Source organism: Anguilla rostrata, chromosome 12 (genome assembly GCF_018555375.3).
Source record: "Anguilla rostrata isolate EN2019 chromosome 12, ASM1855537v3, whole genome shotgun sequence".
NCBI lineage: Eukaryota > Metazoa > Chordata > Actinopteri > Anguilliformes > Anguillidae > Anguilla > Anguilla rostrata.
The window spans coordinates 15,576,680-15,599,157 of record NC_057944.1 but is presented as its reverse complement, the minus strand read 5'-3'; the positions used below and the strand labels follow the sequence as shown (position 1 = coordinate 15,599,157).

General features: G+C 42.7%; 2 protein-coding genes across 2 annotated transcripts in view; one reads left to right on the top strand and one right to left on the bottom strand.

Annotated features, from left to right (window-relative positions):
• col4a4 (collagen, type IV, alpha 4) overlaps positions 1–15,233 on the bottom strand; it is a 44,181-nt gene extending 28,948 nt beyond the window's left edge. The window contains exons 1-4 of the mRNA XM_064301403.1: positions 15,081–15,233; positions 13,533–13,760; positions 13,065–13,107; positions 2,028–2,099 (exon numbers count right to left, since the gene is read on the bottom strand). Coding sequence (XP_064157473.1) covers positions 2,028–2,099; positions 13,065–13,107; positions 13,533–13,579 — 162 coding nt within the window. The 5' untranslated portion in view covers positions 13,580–13,760; positions 15,081–15,233. The remainder of the gene's footprint in view (positions 1–2,027; positions 2,100–13,064; positions 13,108–13,532; positions 13,761–15,080) is intronic.
• A 155-nt stretch (positions 15,234–15,388) lies between these two features.
• col4a3 (collagen, type IV, alpha 3) overlaps positions 15,389–22,478 on the top strand; it is a 38,204-nt gene continuing 31,114 nt past the window's right edge. Inside the window, exon 1 of the mRNA XM_064303305.1 lies at positions 15,389–15,887. Coding sequence (XP_064159375.1) covers positions 15,795–15,887 — 93 coding nt within the window. The 5' untranslated portion in view covers positions 15,389–15,794. The remainder of the gene's footprint in view (positions 15,888–22,478) is intronic.

The following is a 22,478-nucleotide window of genomic DNA, read 5'->3' as shown; positions in this document are numbered from 1 at the left end:
TGCCTGTTCTGCATGACAACATGACCTGACCGTTACACTCACTGTGTACAGTGGGAGCTAATAGCTGAGAGACAGGTTTAGACAGAAATAGAGAGAGTGAAAAAGACAGAAGGGAGGGGACAACATGACAACTAGATCATGGAGACAGAGGAGGTGACATACTTTAACTAAAGAGGATGAGGCAGGGAAAAGAGGAGGCTTGCTGCTGATTTATGAGCTCTCTGGTCCGCTGCATTCCCAGGATATTTCATAGTCCTCATAAGAGAGGAGTGAGGAAGGAGAGTCGTGACAAAACGGACCAGGAGCAACTAACCCAGCCTGGAGGACAGCAGTGTGTGTGTGAGTGTGTGTGAGCATGTGTGTGCGTGCTTTTGTGTGTGCGTGTGTGCAAGTGCGTGAGCATGTGTGAGTGCATGTGTATGTGTGTGTATGTGTGAGTGTGTGTGTGCGAGTGTGCGTGAGCATGTGTGTGAGTGCATGTGTATGTGTGTGTATGTGTGAGTGTGTGTGTGTGTGTAAGCATGTGTGTGAGTGCATGTGTATGTGTGTGTAGGTGTGTTTGTGCATGTGTGTGTGTGTGCAAAAATGCATGGGTGTATGTGGACATGAGTGTGTGTGGTGTGTGCATTCTTGAGATGCAGGCTACTCTGAAGGCATCTCCTTCTCTATCGTTCATTGTTAAAGGGAACAGTAAAGGTTTTTAAAGTTTTTTCATATTATTACAGCTCTAGCGTATGTTTTTGACTGACCCAGACAGTTTTGTGCACGGTAGAAGATATTTCATATATTCAGAGAAGTTAAGACATTTTGGGGGTTTAGAGTCTAAAGCAAAGAAACAGGGCAGTGTTATGTTTCCAGAGGCAGTTCATACGGCCATTTATTTTATAGCATTTGGGCACAATTCTTTGCTGGTACTTCTTTCCTTGACTCCAGCAGTGCCAGGTTGTAGGTGCCATTGGAAATAACAACAAACAAAAATGATATTGAATATTATTTTCTGAAGAATAATTGGGTAATATACATACACACAACCTCTGGACACACAATAATTCATTCCCTTTCATCGGATGCAGACAGAGTAGAATCCAGCCTGACCTTTGACCTCACTGGCCCCAGCTGAAGTGCCAACAGGTTCCTGCTTCAGTCTACAGGGCATTGCATTATTTTAAAATAACTTCACATCAGCAATTCTAATTCACCTTTCCCACGCCAGGTTAACATCAGCAAACATGTGCATTTATATTTCCACAAATATACTAGTGCCATTAGGAAATGAATATCCTTCGAAGCCACAGCAATACATTCTGTCCCCTGTACAGGACAGAATTCTTAATCTGAAGCACCATATATATTTCATTATGCTGAAACCTTAACTGCAAGGAACATTCAATAAAAATAAAAGAAGTTATATTTTTGAAAATATTTTCACTGCAACATGTTTTTGTCACCCAATACAATGTGTACAAAGCCTTTCAAATGCTAACCCTGCAACACCTTGTGCTATCTAAAAAGCAATACCCAATTCAGCACCGTAAGAGTAAAAAAACACTTTCAATCAGTTGAGCATTACAAATACATTTGAACGTGCATCTTCTGCATATGGCAGTTCAACTGGTCAATCACTGAGCTCCAAAGTCAAAATGATCTCAAATGATCACTTTCTATTTTGCATTGTGTTCAAGAACTGTCTACAACTGGTCAGTGTTTAAACTTAAGATAGATCTACTTTCAGCTTTTTTGTGTTATTCACTAACCCCCACCACCACCCCCTTCCCCGAAGCTACACATCGGAACTGCAGTACGTCTGCAGTTACAATGCAAAAAAAGTTAATGTGCACCAGCATTTAAATGGCACTGACCAGGGTTATGAACTGGGGTCACTTAGGGCCTGAAATCTTCCCAGAACTTAGCAGCGTGAAAAAGGCAGTATATTACCATGAGCTCAAGGTGATTTCTGGGTCAGACATGTCTAACCAGTGAAGTAAGAATAGAACTTTCTAGTCCTTATATATGAATTATATTCTTACCATTGATCCCTTGGCTGGGAAACACTGACACACAGAGCAGTCTCTTCCACCACAGGGCTCCAGCAGTTCTCCCTGAAACCAGAAACCAACAGGTACTGTAACTGACAGGTACTGTAAGAGCTATAACAGACAAAAAAGTGCTGTACTGTTTCATGCAGAATTTTTTAACAGCTGGGACATTTTATGGCAAAACTTACATTATCACTTTCTACTGCTATGTAAAAATGGAGTTTGAATGTAAAACATTGCTTTTAAAAACAATTACTAATTTTTAAGAAATGGCCACCACACAGCCATTGATATTTGAGCAATTGTTGTACAGTAGGGAGAGCATAGTAACATACAACTAAGTGATCGATGATATTGAGCTAAGCTGTATGTATTGAGCCTGGGCATATGGATTATACCATACTGGAACAGACACTGCACACACAGTTATGGTTATACACACATCATACACATGTATGGGAACAGGTACCGCACACCGGCTACCGAGGTAAAAAAAGCTAGCCTCATGCTGACAAAGGCATGCCAACAGATGGGTACGCTAACCCAGATCCCCCACCCCCAAACGGAGTGAACACAGATCAGTAACCAGTAAACAGCTCAGAATGCAAGCACGAGTGACACATTAATTAACATAATTAATCAGTGAACAGTTATCAGGACCCTGGTTAGCCTGTTTTCCACATTAGGCAGCTTCCTGTGATGAACTCTGACCTGCGGCACATGGTCACACGCTGTACGGGACAGAGTGGCCTGAGTTGACGTGGGGTGGGGCGGGTGCATGCGTGCGTGCCAGGAGAACAGCAGGAATGTAAACACTGGGTTTGAGGGGGGGATGTGCCTTTTGCAGGTAATTGAGTGTGCTGCTGTGGGAAGCCGTACAGCAGAGGACAATGTAACTGAGAAACTGGGAGGTAATCACACTCCCTTCTCACTGCAACTCCCCGGGAGAGGGATCCACATAAGGGAACATACTCATGTGCGTGTGCACACACACACACACACACACATATACACACATACACACACACACGTACACATACACACACACACACACACGTACACACACACATACACATACACACACATACACACATACACACACACGTACACACACACACAAACAAACATGCACACACACACACACACACACACACACACAAACACACATACACACACGTACACACATACACACATGTACACACACACACACACACACACAAATGGCACAATTTACACTAAGCAGAGTCACTACCTGCAGGTGAGAGCAAATCTCCCACAGTGTGCCAACTGTATTCTACTTTAGTTCACTGTGTCCCAGCCAAGTGATCGTCACTGCAATTCCAAAGCAGCAGCGGCCTGCTCCAGCTTGGACCGGGCTGGTCCTAACTGTGACTGCTTCAGAAGACATTAATGTTTGCATGTCTGTGTTTTTCTTGTCAGATATTATCCATTATAAGTCAACTGAGGTGCCTTTCTTTCCAAAATAAAGTTTCATTCACAAGTTCCTCCCAGAGCACACTGCAGGCTATGCAGGGGCATATCCACCCGGAGAGGTCCTATCTGCTCAAAGGCTTACTGTGGAATCCCATAGAGCCTGAGAGCATTCAAATGCCTCACATCTAAATCTGAGACTGCATGAGGGATCACATCCGCAATCTGTGAGGATTCAAGGCTCTCAGAAATGGAGGAATAGCTGTGCTGTATTTCTGTATTTAACTATGAATACAGAACACTGCACTGTATGAACACTGCCGGTGATACACAGAGCTCGGTCTGTTATCAAGAGAGCCCCACCAGTAATCCAGAGAACACTGCCGGTGATACAGAGAGCTCGGTCTGTTATCAAGAGAGCCCCACCAGTAATCCAGAGAACACTGCCGGTGCGCTCTTTGCAGTTTTTGGGGGGGGGAGTGCTGTCTGTAATCAGGAGCGCCCTGTCTGTGACCTGGAATGCTCCGCATGTGATCCGGAAAGCGCCGTCTGTGATAGGGAGCGCCCCCCCTGTGAGGAATGCTCGTGTGCGCCAGGACCTTTCTGCGGATTGCCTCTGGCCACAGTGCCGAATGCCAGTGTTCTCCCTGCGCCACTGACAAAACACAGCACGCTCAGCGCTGTCACGGGAGCGGAACGCAGATGCAGTGAGCACGCTCAGCGCCGTCACGGAAACCCCTCGCTGCTCCGCCGCGCCGCCATCCGCAGCTGGCCGGTCGAAACCGCAGCCGCCAGCAGGAGCATAGCCACCGGCTAACGACAAGCACTGCGTGAGACGCGCATCCCGCGATTCTGAACAAGAGTACGGACGGCAGAAAGGCGGTGCAAAACACGCTGGATACAGCCAACGGTTACGCAAAACCGCCTGGTCAATGTAAAGAAACAATGATGTACAGACGCTGCCTGCAACACTGCAGGGAAACAGAACATTTGGCACAACCGGAGAAAACAAAACCATCATGCCTGCCTCCATACAAGAATACATTGCACTGACTGATGTCCTTAAGTCACTGAAATAGTCACCAGTTCTATAGTTTCTACTTAACTACTACTTCCAAACTACATGATATAAACATATGATGAAGCCAATCTTTACTGTAAAATAACATCCCAAGAGGTCACGAGGACAAATGACATGACAATAAGAAATTAATTCATTCACTAACACACACAGCTTAACATAATCCATACATACACCTGTACTCACCGAGACATTAACAGGAATGATGGTCAAATGCATGGAATTTTAAATAAGTTTAAATGCCATTTTTCATACAAAACATGTAATCTTACTTTCCTTCCAACAGTCGGCACCCATAGGTTGCCAGTTATCTTCAGAAAGATAATCTTGCTCTGATCAATGCTGAAACATATACAAAAATGTTTTTGTCAACTAATTGAGTAAACTAAAATTTGATGTGTAGATCCCAATTACTTTAAGACAGATTTGAAGCACTCTTGATGTTGCCAAATGATTTATTTTTATGATTGCTTCTGCAATAATTTCACTGAATACCACACTGTACATCTTTATTTGGGAGGATTTCCCACATTGCTAAAATCTATAAACTGTAATGTACATTATTTGTACATAAGGCAAAAGTCTAAGTTTTAAAATGCATATCCTGCTCTGAGGCGTCCATGAGAAATAAAGTGTTTTGCAATGATATTGGGTAAAATATGTGCAAATTGAGCACAACCTCTGGTCAACAAATTTGTCTGCTTCTAAGTCACTTAATTGTGAGCAAATTTGTGATGAAAATAAACACGAAGACTGCATGCAATTCTTTGAAATTACTTTCTAATTTTTTGTACACAGTTCAAAAAAATATTATTTTTTACTACTCTGAAATATTTTTTTACTGCTTACAGTATATTGTAAATGCTTACAATATATTTTTGTTTATGTTTTTTCTGAATTATGTAACTTTACCCCATATACAGCAAGGGATTTATTAATAATGAGCAATAGTCATTCATGTCCAAATGAATCAAATGCATTTCCTATGCGTCTCCCACACCCCTCCCCTCTCACCTGACCTGTGCTTCCGACTCCTCACTTTCCCCACCTCTCATTTCTCATACTTCTCTCTGGCCCTATCATCCTTTTCTCTGTGGAATGCAAATTACAGTGCTTTTGTCTGTGTTTGTTGCTATTGTTTTTTTTTTTGCCATTTTTGCCTCTGTCCTCTGTTGGTCTAGGGAGGGTGTCGACTGCCACATGCCTCCTCCGGTACGTGTGGAGTCACCAGCCGCTTCTTTTCACCTGACAGCATAGAGAGCGTAACGCGCGCGGGGTTCATGCTATCTCCCCCAGATCCCCTCCCCGCTGAACAATGATCAACCAGTAGGAGTCGCTAATGCAACGATCAGGACTCATACCCTCACCGGCTTCCCACCCGCGAACACAGCCAATTGTGTTCGTAGGAATGTATGTATTGCATGTATTGCAATAAAAGTATATAGTTTTCCCATATGTTTGAACATAACATATAGATTATTATCTGTGTCATTTATTATATGCAGCCTTTTTTCTTCATTTTTATAAAGTGTGCCAATAATTCTGGAGCCCTATATATATAAAAATAAAAATATACAGTGAGCACCATAATTCATTGGACAGTGACACATTTTTTGTTATTTTGGTTCTGTACTCTAGCACCTTGAGTTTAAAAGGATACAATGACAATGAGCAGACTGCCAGCTTTAATTTGAAGGTATTTTCATCCATATCGAATGAACCGTTTAGAAATGACGGCACCTTTTGTACATGGTCCCCCATTTTAAGGTACTATAGGTATTTGTTGAATTGGCTTCACAGATGTGTTTCGTTAAGCAGGTGTATTCATGTGTCGTTAGTGAATGCATAAGAGAGCTGTTGATGTCTAGTCTTGATTCTAGACTTTGCAATTGCCGTTGGAGATTGTTGTTGGGGTGTGACAACATGAAGAAGACAGCAGTGTCGATGCAAATTATTCTGGCCGTCATAAGGCTCAAAAATGAAAATCAATCAATCAGGAACATTGCAAAAACCCTGGGCATGCCCAAGTCACCAGTTTGGTTCATCATTAACAAGAAAAAAACTACTGGTGAACTCAATTACCTCAAAAGACCCGATAGACCGTGGAAGCCCACTATAGTGGATGACCGGAGAATACTCCCTATGGTGAAGAAAACCCCCCTGACAACAGCCCAACAGATCAAAAACACTCTCCTGGATGCAGGCGTAGATGTGTCAAAGTCTACCATACACAGAAGACTACACCAGCAGGACTACAGAGGGTACGCTACAAGATGCAAACCACCGATAAGCCTGAAGAACAGAAAGGCGAGATTACAGTTTGCTAAAAAGCACCTAAACGAGCCCCAAGAGTTCTGGAACAAAGTCTTGTGGACAGATGAGACAAAGATTAACATGTACCAGAGTGATTGAAAGAGGAAAGTGTGGAGAAAAAAAGGAAATGCCCATGATCCAAAGCATACCACCTCATCCGTGAAACATGGTGGAGGGGGTGTTCTGGCTTGGGCATGTATGGCTGCCAGTGGAACGGGCTCACTTGTCTTCATCGATGATGTGACCGCAGACGAAAGTAGAACAACGAATTCTAAAGTCTACAGACATATTTTATCTGCTCAGATAAAACCAAATGCCTCCAAACTCATTGGACGGCACTTCATCATGCAACAAGACAATGACCCGAAACATACTGCTAGAGCAACGGGGTTTTTGACGGCCAGAAAGTGGAAAATCCTTGACTGGCCGAGTCAATCACCGGATCTGAATCCAATTGAACATGCATTTTACATGCTGAAGAGGAGACCGAAGGCAAAAAGTCCCCGAAACAAGCAGGAACTGAAGATGGCTGCAGTACAGGCCTGGCAGAGCATCACCAGGGAAGATATCCAGTGTCTGGTGATGTCTATGCATCGCAGACTTCAAGCAGTCATTGCATGCAAAGGATAAGCGACCAAATATTAAAAATGATTACTTTATTCTACATTATGTTAAACTGTCCAATATTTTTTTGATGCCCGAAAATGAGGGGGGGACCATGTACAAAAGGTTCTAGAATTTCTAAACGGTTCGTCCGATATGTATGAGAATACCCTCAAATTAATGCTGCCAGTCTGCACTTCAACCTCATTGTCATTGTATCCTTTCAAACTCAAAGTGCTAGAGTACAGAACCAAAATAACAAAAAATGTGTCACTGTCCAATGAATTATGGTGCTCACTGTATATTCATTTCCCCTATGCTCTTCGCTTAATTCTATGTTCAAGGTTGTAAAGGCAAGCTTACTTTCTGGGGTTTCTAGACATTATTTAGGTTTTGGAGTATGATTTCGATTGGTTGAGTGCTTGAGACTGTTTTGTGTGTAGTGAAGGGTATTTAAGATTCACAGAAGCTTCTAATGACCTGCTGGCTTTACAACAAGTAAAGCGCATGACAGGTTTGTGGTCTATAGCAAAAAATACACTTCAAGTAACTCCAAAGCAGCTTATACAGAGATGTTATACCTCCAGAGGGAATAAATATGTATATGTATTATTCATACCTAATTATCATTTTAAAAATATGTTACCAGTTTAACTAGTTTGTATGTTCCGTGGAAACTGGAACCACTGTGCTGAAGGAAATAAGTACCGGCACAATATTAAAATTAACATTTAAGCAAAAATTTTATATTTATGCTAATATTTACATTAAAATATAATATTTATACTAAAATTAAGAACAAATGTTAAACAATGAATCTGTTCATATGTTCAGCCTCTGGAAAAATGCTGCTTTAGAATGACCTGAAACAGCCATCAGAGACCTCTCAAAAATATCACACACAGAAACTGTCCCGAACCAATCGAAAGCACACACTGAAACTGAAACAATATCAGAAAATCCAAGAAAACGTATTATACCTTTTATAAAAATCAAAGGAATAGTAACACCTCAACTCTCTCTCGTCCTTTCTCTCTCTCTCTCTCGACCACTCTCTCACAGTGGCACTGCTGATAGAGGATTAAAGGAGGGTTTTAACTTAAGTGAATGAAATGATATAAGCACAGATGATGACATCATATCTGTGGGTTTTGGAGATGATGGGGAGGGTTATGTCATGGCTGACCTCTCAGCACACCAGATTGCCCTCATGCTTCATTCACGTCCCAGTCAAACATGACAGACTGTAGATACGATAGCAATGCTTCTCTTGAACTCAACCCTCCATAGACTGAGTACAGACAGATGAGAATGAGCATTGCCTTAAATGTACTAGGACTGAAAATGCCAAACAGGTACAGCAAAGCCAAGTAAACCTGACATAATTTCCTCTTACCCTCTTACTTCAGATTACATGTAGGACTTATTGAACAATGAGACTCTGGAATCTAGTTCGACATTTGAGATGAATGCAATTACAACCACTCATCGGTGAAGCTGCATGTACTAGTGTACTAAGTGCGCTTACGGTGTGACACTCAATCAATCAGGTTGATTCTGAACTTCAAACAGGGCAGAGAAATGTTCCAGAAAAGACTAAATGTTAGATTCAATCAAATACAAGTTGCCACTTCAAGAGCATATGCAATTCAATCAAACAAGATCTGACGTCTTTTTTTGTTTAATTTACTAGAGTCAAACTTGTGCTCAACATCATCTGCCTTTTACTTATAAGGACTGAAATCCAGGGAACAAGAAAAGGCTATGAGTGAAAACTAGGAGACACAGGCAAGTTAATTTCCAAAGAATCTGTTCACCTGTCTCCAAATCCCCATTAGTTTAAAAAAATTAATAAAAAGGTAAAAATGAAGAATGTCATTACAAGATATTTATTCACTATTTTAAAGATACTAATGATTACACATGCACACGCACACGCACACACACATAATAATATTAGTTTCAGAATAATACCACATTGAAAGTACATTGTCTATAAATGCACACTGGCAAAAATCCATTTTCACTGCATGATATCTTCTTAATATGTTGTTCTGATGTAAACACTGACCTGGAGTTAGCATGCCATGACAACTGCTCCACACTGCTGCACTGACCACTGCTCCACACTGCTGCACTGACCACTGCTCCATACTGCTGCACTGACCACTGCTCCACACTGCTGCACTGACCACTGCTCCACACTGCTGCACTGACCACTGCTCCACACTGCTGCTCTGACCAATGCTGTACACCGCTGCTCTGACCACTGCTCCACACTGCTGCTCTGACCACTGCTCCACTGACCATTGCTCCATACTGCTGCACTGACCACTGCTCCACACTGCTGCACTGACCACTGCTCCACACTGCTGCACTGACCACTGCTCCACACTGCTGCTCTGACCAATGCTGTACACCGCTGCTCTGACCACTGCTCCACTCTGCTGCTCTGACCACTGCTCCACACTGCTGCACTGACCACTGCTCCACACTGCTGCTCTGACCACTGCTCCATACTGCTGATCTGACCACTGCTCCACACTGCTGCACTGACCACTGCTCCGTACTGCTGATCTGACCACTACTCCACACTGATGCTCTGACAGAGCAGCAGAAAAAGAACAAGCAATGGAGCTTTAGGTGAGAGAATGGGGTTGTGTGCAGGCAGGAGTGTCAGAGGGACAGGGGCTAAGCTTTAGGTGAGAGCTTGGGGTGGTGTTCAGGTGGGAGTGTCTGAGGGACAGGGGCTAAGCTTTAGGTGAGAGCTTGGGGTGGTGTTAAGGTAGGAGTGTCTGAGGGACAGGGGCTAAGCTTTAGGTGAGAGCTTGGGGTGGTGTTAAGGTGGGAGTGTCTGAGGGACAGGGGCTAAGCTTAGGTGAAGCTTGGGTGGTGTTAAGGTGGAGTGTCTGAGGACGGGCTAAGCTTAGGTGAGAGAATGGGGTGGTGTTCAGGCAGGAGTGTCTGAGGGACAGGGTGTAAGATTTAGGTGAGAGCATGGGGTGGTGTTAAGGTGGGAGTGTCTGAGGGACAGGGTGTAAGCTTTAGGTGAGAGCATGGGGTGGTGTTCAGGCAGGAGTGTCAGAGGGACAGGGGCTAAGCTTTAGGTGAGAGAATGGGGTGGTGTTAAGGTGGGAGTGTCTGAGGGACAGGGTGTAAGCATCTCCTAGCTGTCCTCACTTTTTCAGATAGCTGACATTCTTCGGCTGAGACACCATATTAGACATGTAAAGGAATGATGTTAAAAACAGTGGGTTTTCTCCTGCTGGAATTTCAGAGCAGAGAATAAGAATGTATGTACAGTATGTATGGCATGTATGTATGCATGCATGTATGTACATACTGTATGTATGTATGTAGGCATCTATAGTCACTTGCATACATGGAAAATAGCTTCTCTTGTTCATGCAATCAATGACTAGCCTGGACTCAACTGAGTTAATAGGATTCACACCGTGCCAGTAGGTTGTCTGAACAAGCAGTAGTCAAATACTCAAAAAGACCTATGAAAGTAGGTCATGGGCATAACCAAAACTTATGTCCCTATCTATTAAACTCTGGCTTACTCTCCACTGAAGGTGGATATCATTAGATAACCTAAAAATGAAGAAAAAGGGAATCAGAAGAGCTAACATCCGGACACATTGTAATGTGCATGTAGCTTACACCTATGGGAATTTTTATATGCATATATAACTTCATGGATGTTAGACGGTAGAATAGAGTGAATGTTAGAACAGCATCTACTGTGTAGCTATTTATTATGGTATCATTTATAATCATTTATATCATTTTTTTCAGTAGTGAGAAAAAACATAGCTGGATGGATGTTTGAGGGAAACAAATCAATTTTTTATGACTGATACAATAAAGTTCACATTACATTTCCGTAATGTTACTAAGTCCTGAGCTGGCAAATTGCCAGTGCGATTTTCCCAAAACGTTGACTCCTGCTCTCATTCACACATGACCCCGTAAAGGTAAGGTGCTGTACCATTTTGGGGTTGGCTGCATGTGGGAAAAGAGATTGTGTTTATACACATGTGTGCGCATATGCGAGAGAACATGCCTATGGGGGTGTGTGTATATATGGCTATTTCTGTTTCTGTGTGTGCTGTATGTGTATACGTTGTGTTTGTGTATATATGTGTGTTTGTGTTGGTGTGTGTGCACATGTGTGTTTGTGTGGGTGTGTGTGTATACTATATGTGTATATGTGTGTTCATGAGTGTATGATGAGTGAAATTGTACACATATTTATACAATTATACATTTGTATACCGTATATGACCCCCAACAAGCCCCCCCCCCCCCAGAGAGTACACACAGACAGAACCCCCCCCCCCAGAGAGTACACACAGACAGAACCCCGAGTCCCGCAACCTCAGACAAACAGAGATCAGAAGACCTTCCCAGCATCAGACAACGATGCCTTGACTCCGAACACACAAATACACAGACAGATTCAGAGCAGCTTTGCCAACCAGCACATGCTCCTTATATCGCCATATCTCTACACCCCCATCACCGCGCAGTCCCGCACCCCCCCCCCCCGTCCCCTCTTCACCTGTCCTCCTCTCTCTAGATTTTACAAGACATATTCTAGGGACTCAAAAACTGTGCAATCAGGTCAATCTCGCCCCACAACAACTGCAAAGAATTGACATTAATATTGACGTGTGCCACAGACTTATTTAGGTTGAGTGCAGCGGCCACATTCCGGTGCCATTGTGTAAACGCAGCCCCAGCCAGGCATGCAGACGAGGTGTGTTTATCTGATGCTCAGCAGCAGATTATCCACAACTCTCATTGCTTGGTTTTCATTTGCAAAAAAAGAATGTGCGTATCCACAGTTATCTCTAATCACATGAAATGTTCTGTATCCATCTCTGTCTGCATGGAAAAGCCCATTGCCTTCATCCAGGTGAACTGCACCCCTCAAAAATAAAGCCCCCTTCCTACCAAATGCACCCATCCAATACATTAATCCTATTTCCCAAACACATAATATTTTCTCTCATACTTCCACGCAACTCTTCAACAGGGAGGACTGGGAGTTCATAAGGATAAGGCAGTGAGGTGGTAAATTAAAAGGACCATGTCAACAATCTGGCACCTGGGAACTTTGATTGCATCTTATAGGAAAATCAGCAGAGAGAGACAAAGAGATGACAGGCAGAATGGCCAGCCAACTGACGGACCAATAAGTGGACAGAACAGATGACACAACAGACGAATGGACAGGCTGAGTCACATGATTCATCCTTCACAGGAAGAAGGACAGATAGATACTTCAATGGATTCACAGGCTGAAGCAAAGAACAAGCACAATATCTCCATATTCTCTCACAAGATTCTCCCTCAACCGCAACTGTTATGAGGGTCTGAACATGTGCCCATTGAGACCACAACGGTAAAATCATGGTAGAGGGAACTTTGTACCAAATATGCATCTATTACACCTCAGAACCCATGGAACAATCGCTCAGACACCTCTTCTGTATGCTCCACACTTTTCCGTAGCCCAGGCATCAATATGATCTTTACATTTATTTTGATTGGGTGGATTAATTTCTCTGATGTTAATCCCAGACACTCACCGCTTTCACACTGTTCCCAGAAAGATACACCATCACCATCCACCTGCAAATAGAATTGGGTTGAAGGTTGTGCTTTATGCCCAAAAAAAGGATGAACATGAACATCTCCTCCTGAAACCTGCTACTGTTATGTTATGCACTCTCTCAACATCACTCTCTGCCTTATGTCATTTGACAGTTAATCAGATGAGATGTTCTATTTACAATTATGTACATAAAATTATACCTGGAACTGGAGTTTATTTCTACTTTCTATCAGGGAAGTCCATAATGAAGAAATATCATAGCTAATCACACCCATCCCCCAGAAAAAACAAGTACACAGACAAATGGTCTTGACAGGATTGGTGCTACAATGCAGAACAGGACTAATGTGACTGAGAGAGGGTCTAGACACCATTAGTGTCACTGGGACAGAGTCAGACAGAATTTGATCATCGGTGGAATGATGTGTCAGCTTAAACTCACCAGAGATAAATTTCAGTCAAGGGGACCAAGCAGGAAAAGTGCTTCATTTCCGCAGTTCAGGGTTCGTCCTGTCAGCAGACAACCCCTTCAGGGCGAGGCCTGCTTGCAGAGGACACCTTGACCTCTGTGCTGCTTTCGTTCGCCCGGGCCACTAGCATCTACCTCCTCTAACCTCTGCGATGACCTCTGTGCTGTGCTGATGGCTAGGACAGCACTTCCCTGTGATGCCTGTACAACATAGAAATAAATGCCGTTTTACATATGACTGGGGTGTGCGGAAACACAGCCTCAACATTTCATTGATATAAGCAGTTAATATGACAATATAATATGCCTGATTGAGGACAGTCCTGTATTCTAAAATGTGTTGAATACATCAGTAAATCTCCCGTAAATTTCCTTTTTTTTTTGGTTGATGATTGGTTTAACAGATTGATTTTTTGATACAGCCTACTGATAGATTTATCCATTCTTTGACTGAACCATAAAAATAACAAAAACATGTACAACCACCAAACATAAACAACTACGCTCAGGACAATAAATTGACCTTGGCCTTGCAAAAAGAAAACAATAATATACATTCGAGAAATACAGACAGATGATAGGTTAATTTCTCTAAGCTATCGATATTTCACCCAGCAATATCTACGCGTCTGTATGTCACGGCATAGTACAATGAAACCTATTGCAGACATATTCACACAGGACTATTATTACACTATTATTATTATTATTATTATTATTATTATTATTATTATAACGCGATGTGTGATGACCTAATTAAAATAGCGTTCCTCCACTAAAAAAATACCAAATGCACCACTGAAAGTAACCAGATTATTGCGTGACTGCTTTCAAAAGCATTCTGGTACATACGCTAACGTCAAAGCGGAGATACTGTAGCTCTATTTAAAGGGATCATATACTTTACGTCATGGTTAACTCTTTTCGGTAATTTCCCAATATTGTTCTTTGTGGAGGGCCCATTTCACACGCTTTGCATACGGGCCCAAAGGACACTAGCGCCGGCACTGCTCACCCATTATAGTGCAAAAACATGAAAATAAAACAAATAGGCTGAAAACAAGCAATAGTATGCGGACAAGCCCGTATTCAAAGTAATTATAGATAAAATTAAATGTCATGATACATGTACGCAGTATACACAGATGCAAAGCATTAGTTGTAATCCAACATTTTTCATGCTACGTTTAAGTTTTGAATTTTAACAAAATAGAATTCTGAGAGTTATGAGAATAAATATTAATTCGTGTCATTTTAAACACCCCAATGCGTGTGACGCACAGTCAGACTTTTGCCTATTACCTATTACCCATTCCATTTAAATGGCCCAAAGATTGATTTAACGCACATGCAGCAGTAAGAACCCAGAGATTAGAATTAACCGATGCACCGAATTAAAAGCGACTGGATGCCGTGCAAGTTCAAGTCTGACTCAGTGACAGCCCTTTCGGCTACACTTGCCGTTTATCCGGGTAAAATGTCCTATTTATCCCAGAAGATTAAGATGAAAGAAGAGCTCACCTCTAGAATCCTTGCTCCTCCAATAATGGCTTCATCCCCACGCTAGAAATTAAAGAACAAAGCGCCAAACCAACCAGCATTAAACTTACTATAACATACCGAATTCGAAACTTTTACAAGTGCCGACAATGCCGCGGTGCCTCAAGAGTTTACCGTAATTACCGTACGTGAGCACTATTTTCATTGGTAAAGCGATATACAGTAACTTGAAGTGGGTTCTTATATATTATATGAAAATAAACACGAACAATTTGTTTTTAATGTTAATAATCGCGGTTCCGCAGTTTAAAATCCATAACAGACATTCAATTAAATTAATTAGATTCCATAAATTCAAGGTTTCGTTTTCTGAGGATATATAGTAGGTACTACGGTAAACGCAGCAAACTCTTTAGCATAATGAACGCAACTTTTAATCTTATGTACGACGGTTTGAGCGGACTGGTTCCCTCAGTATAAACATTTTCAATGCCTGGATGTTCCTTAAGCTAATACTTTAATTTTATTCCATAAATACCTGTTTCAGGTGAAAACAGATGCTTGCTCTTAAGTACTATGGGAATTTCTTTCGGGCGTGAATGGGGACATAACACTGATCTCAAGAAAAGGGGCATCAACTGTCTTGATCGGGCTGTCAGAATATTACGCACAATTTTCAGTTCCTCGGTGACTTGGTGAACAGTAACGTAAATTGCGTGTGGAGGGCCCCCTGAAATGATCCGTGCAGTCCACTCACCGATCGCATTTAGCGTTTTTCTGCTGGGGCTTTGGTGTTGTGGGATTCCAGCAACAGTGCGCTCGGAGAATGTGAGTATCAATATAATTTATTCAAATTCACGCGCACACACATAAACACGCATACAGGGAAGTTGCTTCATTTGCACAATTCATTAATAATAGTTCAGTGGATTCACTTAACAGTCAGGACAAGGGATGTGCGAGCGATAGACCATTGGGGTTAGATAGTTTTTAACTTTAAATGTAATTTATTGTGTCAATGTTTAATTTCACGTCGAGCGTAAGGTAGGCAACGCTGCAAATCCATTCCCCTTCAGTGATGGGTGATTGAGTTGCCTGTTCTTAACTAAATTGTTTTTTAATTGTCTACCTATTGATGTTTAGTCATAGACGCGTTTCTGACCTAAACAACAGAAACATAAAACGTAATGAACTCAAATGCACTAAGTTAAATATGAGTCTTATATGCATAGAAAGGAAAGAAACGGTACCTGTGAGGTAATGCGTTATGTTATATAAGGAAATCTAGAATTGCGGGATGGATGGGTCACCTAGTGACAGGAATTTTTCACATAGGCTATATCACAAAAGCTACCTGGTGTTTTACTTATATATTTTATGGACAAATATGGTTTTTTGTACCTGTTCTGCCGTTTCTTTTTTTTGACTGTATTCATTTATTTATGACGTCGTACGGGTTGATTCAGAGGTGTGTTGATAGAAGATGCTTACTCCCCTTGTGACAAAAAATTGACGTCACTCAACATGGATCGTGCGCAATGTTTGCTTTTGCTGTGTAATGACATTATGCGATGGCCACAACGAAACAGTGATCAACCCTCCCTTGTTCCTGATTCCTGCAGTTCTGCAGGAGTGCGGAATATTCTCCTGAGACCCGGCAAATCATTTTTGTCCCCTATAGGGGACACGCGTGTTAATCTCAAGAACCAGATATACTGCTATGCTGAAACCTGCACTACAAAGGAGGTTCAATAAAATAAATAATATTTCATGATCTTGTCATCAAAGACACGATTGTATTATCTCAAAAAATTTTAAATGCTTAAACTTTTTTTCTGCAAGAGACTCAGGAGGACATTATTTTGACTGGTTAATAGTGCCACGCCACGCCCACTTAATGGTGTGCAAATCTAGACAGCTACAGATTCCAGACTCCTGTTTTCCTAGAGCACTGTCACACCCATGGCAGCTGTGTACTGTACACCCACTTTGCAGTGCGGCAGCAGTGATAACTCCCACTCCTCTTCTCTGTGACCGCACTGCGCACCCACTGCACAGAAGAACCACGGCGAGACCACTTCAGACGACATCGGTTACTGCACATAGGCTTTAACACGCATGCATATTATTTTACTGCACATCCATTTTTTCCTATCGCACGTCTGCCTTGCACACACAGCCTACAGAACGCCCCCTTTACTACACACCTGATTCACTGCTCAACTGCCCTATGACACACCTGTTTTACCACACACCCACTCTACTATTTAATACCTTCAATGCATGACGAGTTTTCTATGCATCCAGTTTTCTGCAGTTGTTGGGGGTCGGGGTCTGATCGAAGTGTTTAGTTGATTCGGTCTTTTTTGAGACAGACAGGGTTAGGTGACTAACAAGAAAAGGAAACTTGAATATTTAGCAAGGCAGCCCATGGGCTAATCATAATAATAGAATCAAGTAAAGGGAAGCCATTGAGCTAATCATAAAAAAGTTTAAAGTGAGCAATTTACCATAAAGTCCTCTTACAAACAAAAGAAGTACTTTTGAAATGGTCCTCGTAAAAAAAGAAAAAAAGAATAATATTTTGCAAACTGTTGAATATAAATAAACACCGACCTATTAACTATTTGTTCAACTATTGATTGCATAAAACAAAACCATTGAACCTCTTTTCGACACACTCTAGTGTACTACTCATTAGCGGTCTGGAATGGGGTTGGGTCTGGGGTTGCAGTTGCTGGTGTGAAAGGGTGCAGGTTGTCTGCTGTTCAGTAGTTGTTTTACGGGCAGATTATCTCCCTCAGACATCTGGGTCAGTCTTCTCCCGCTGGTGTAAACAGACTCATCACTGAGAGGGAACTGTGTGTGCAACTGTGTTTGTGTGAGAGCGTGTGAGAGCGAGAAAGTGAAAGAGAACATCTCTCCGTGCTGACAAAGGAGTTTTTTTAACCTGCCATGACTTGAAGGTCACTGAATGACCACCAGAATATACTTTTTATACGTATTAGAACTTTTGTTGATCACATTTATACTACTTGTTTTTACTGACTGTTCATGTGTAAAATTTTAAAGGTATCACTATACTTCTGCCATCTTTACAAATAATTTATTGCTGGTAAAGAATAGTGCATAGTGCGAGAGAGGAATCATTTGAGGTGCTACTACTGCTGTGATTTTCTGAAGTTCTTTTCTTATTACCGCAATACAAGCAAACCCAGGAATAAGCGTAATAATTCACAAACCCAGGAATAAGCGTAATAATTCACAGTTCGACTATCATTTCTCTAAGTTTGCTTTGAGCAAAGAGCTTCTTTATTGCCCATGGAATTGAAAAGGATTATGATTCAATTTGTATGCAATATAGTACTTAAACTTAAAATAACACTTAATCTTTGTTTTCAACGGACACAGTCTGAAGTTGCTTGCTGCTCTAGCCCAGCTTTGTGAGAGAATCAAAGAGGGATAAAAATAGAGAGAAAGTAAAATATTGTGTGTGTGTGTTTTGCATGAATGTTTGTGCGAGTGTCTATGTGATTGTGTGTATGGGTGGGGGAGGGGATACAATGGGATACAAAGATTCTATGAGATGAAAGCTGACCTCGACTTTCACAGCGGAAACACAGCTTTAGAAAATACTCATGGAATTTGTTGAAGGAAATAAAACTAAAGCGAGAGAGAGAGAGAGAAAGAGAGAGAGAGAGAGAGGGACAGAGACAGCGACGGATCGACACAGAGAGAGAGAGCAGTCCGGAGATAGCAGAGATGGTGATTGGCTTGATGGGAGCATAGTGCACAGCAAAATTACTGGGTAACTCTTGCAGTGTTAAATCAACTCTCACAGAGTCAAAACGAGACACCATTAGAGTTAAAAACACTCTATCAAAGTTTATACATATTATTAGATTACATTTACACATTTATTTTAGTTTATGTCTGATAGGTAGATGCTTTTAATCACGCAGGTGAGAGGGAAAACAGAAAAGAGAAAACAAAAAAATAGAATTTAGTTCTGTTCAGGTGTTATTATTAGTGTAACACTGGTATTATTCTATTATCCTATCCAGTGATGTAACGGTGGTGCATGTGGTGTATATACAGTGTAAATTGTGGAGTAACTGTTGCAGCTCCATGGGATGTTTCTTAGAAGCCATTATATGACCATTCTAGCAGAAGCACTAGATCTGGTAATTAGTCCTCAAAACGGGGTCTAGAAATATAACTAAATTAATACTAAATTCCCGAGTGCACTGGGAAATTTAGAATGTTCTAGCATTCAGCGGTAACAATGGAATGACTGCCCATAGACAAGCAGACTAGTTTGGCCTGTGGTGCAGCACTAGCTTAATACAACACCTACGTGTGCTCAGACACTCATACATGGGAGCTCTCTTTGGTTTTGTGATCTTAGTGATTTTTATTTCTAAATGTGTTTATGTAATAATAATAATAATTGATGATAATAACTTTTTTTTATCGTAATACACAATGAGTACAGACACAGATTCAGTCCCAGAATGATATGAGTAAGATATAATGTGAGAGAAGAGAGTTGCAAGCCCCCTCCCCTACCCCTCTCCCAAATATTTCAACTTATTGCCCTCTCATTGCACAGGGTAAGCCCCATTGCCCTCTTATCTCTCCCAAATCACCCGCTGCTCCCTGTGCCGCCTCCACCATGCTCCCGGACCTCCATTTTCACTACCAGACACCCACCCTCTCCGCCTTGTCACCCGTCCTTCTTACAGGGCTGTCCCCACATTCTCACCCTGGCGCCCCGCTCTCACCCTGTTGCCCTCCTGTTCTGCCCTGAGTTCCCCCCTGGTGTCCAGCAGACTGCAGGCTAGCAGAGCAGCGCGCTTTATTTCTGCCTGGTTTCACTGAGGGGCCCCGCGACTGAGTGCAGGCATGCACACCATCACAGTGCATCTCCACCCTGGGGCCAGGGTGGGCTTGGAGCGGGACAAAGCAAAAGGGGGGGGGGGGGTGTTCCAAACCTTGGAGGCAGGGCCCTTCTCAGGGGGTGAGAACAACCAGGACGTCTCGGACCCGCGTCCTTCCTCGAACTCCCAGTGCGAGCACCGTTAACGGGTTGTGGCTCATGGCGAGCAGGGGGGGTGAGTCCACAGCGGCCTGCGGGCCATGGGGAGCAGAGGAAGCAGCGCCGGCCTGAAGCGTGGTCCGCAGTCAGTCTGAGCGAACGCGCCAGTGCGTTTGCGCTGGATTAGCGCGCAGCGGGAGGTGGGGGGGGGGGGGGGGAGGGTGCAGGTTCCCCCGGCTCCGCACGGGGAGCGCTGAGCCTGCCAGACTCATGAGCCGACACGCTGGGGGTGTGCAGAGGGAACGTGTTTATCTGAATGTTTTCTATTCATCACCTCTTGGGTTCGGTTCAAGTATGCGGCCATTGTGCAGAAACACTCTGATACCATCCAAACTTCCTGCTCACCTTTCTACCCTGCGCCTAATTATTTTTTTCTCCGAAAAGCCGCTAGATTCATACGAGTGAGAGAGAGAGAGAGAGTATGAGAGAGAGAGAGAGAGAGAGAGTATAAGAGAGAGAGAGAGAGCACTAGAGAGTACGAGAGAGAGAGAGAGAGAGGAAAAGAGGAAGGGCTAGGTGAGAGGGAGGGGGGGTTTGATGAGTGATGACTTTAGTTCAGGTGTAATTACTGCTTTAACACTGGTATTATCCTACCGTAATGTAACAGTGAAAACATTCCAATGTGAAATCATAAAACCACTTCCTGATTTTCCCTACCTAAACCATGAAGAAACACTCTAAATCATGGGTGAGGGAATAACTGCCCCAGCTGTGGCGAGGGGGTCTGAGCAACTGTATCTAAAATATCCCTACATCTCGCCTATTGTAGCCAATCAAATGCTGAATCTCAGTCATTCCTGCGTATCAACGCTTTGGCTTTGCCAATAGTGTTTCATTACTTTCAAGCCAATAAAGCTCTTTGAATGCAGTGATGTAATGCTGGTGTAAATAGTGAAAATGAAGTGGTACTATGGTAACTGGTGCAGCTCCGAAGTAAATGAGATGTTTCTTATCTCTCCTCTCAACAAAAAAAAAAAAAAAAAAAGCTGAAAAGCTGCTGTATTCACCCCGGAGTATCATTATCACAGGAAAGCCCAGCACTCCCCTTTTAAAACAAACCGACCAAATGAAAGAAAGAAAAACAGTCATGAATGCAAATTATCCTGTCTGGTCTCAGAATTCCCCCCCAGTGTGGGAGCAAGTCCCGCCCCTAAACATATGCAAATGACAGCCCTGCTGTACCGTCTGCGAGCGGGCTCTGTGGATATATGAAAATATAAATATACCCTGCGCCAGGTATGTACCTCCTGCCAGCGGAGGGGGAAAACAGGTGTTTAAATCTGAGACTCGAGGTGTAAGGTTGGTTTGTACTGTACGTTGTCCTGGATAAGCGCACCTATTCAGCAGACAATAAGGAATACTGCTCTGAAATCATAACACAAGCATACAGAAGAAGCTTCTGCACCTGACAGCGGCCTTCGCCGGACCAACTGCTTCCATTGTGTTACCATACACTGCCATTTAGCCAGAAACCCCACAGACAGACCTCTAAACTGGGTGTTTTTAACTGCTAATATTTCAGAGACATGACCGTGCTGGTTTCATGGTGTAATTTCAGGGTATGGTCACACTTTGTGTCAGTCAGAATAAATGCTAACTATGTATAATTTCATGGTAGCTGGTTGTAGGTTGTATATGCATAGGAGTTCGGTGTATACGTTGTGTTAAAGTGAGATTTTGTGTGTGTGTGTGTGTGTTGAGAGTGTGTGTGCGTGTAATTGAAGGCATGACTGTTCCTGTTCCAATAACGTAATTGCGTGTGTAAGAGTGTGATTTGGTATGTGTGGTGCGTTACAGAGTGCTGAGTGTGTGTGTGTGTGCATTTCAGTGGTGTGTAGGACAGGAGCTGTTGCAGGGTTTCTCCTTACGTCCCTGGATACAGGAAATCTTCATTATTTTCTGTGCAACAGTAAAGAAGAGTAAGCAAGTAAACATGCTGAGAATCTGAGACAATGTAGGCTTTTGTTGGCTTTTGCTGAGGTTTGTTTGTTCACATGGTGTTTGTCTGCTGTGGATGGCGTGCTCTGGGCGGAGAGGGCGCATGTTTAGTCTGCCCCGTAATGGCCATATCTCTCCAGCAGATTTCATTCATTCAGCTGGGCCTTTTTCAAGAAATAAATGTTGTTTGGGTGACAGTCTGGATCAGTGTGTCTCGAACAGTGTTCTTTGTGATATATCCAGGTGTTCTTTTTTATCATAGATTTTTGTTTAAATGCCCTACTCTGTTCTACTCTGAGGCCTGCTGTGGCATCCTCTGGTAGCTCAGGAAAGTACATTCTAGAGGCCCTCAACAGGCCTACCAACCAGAACTCCAGGACCCA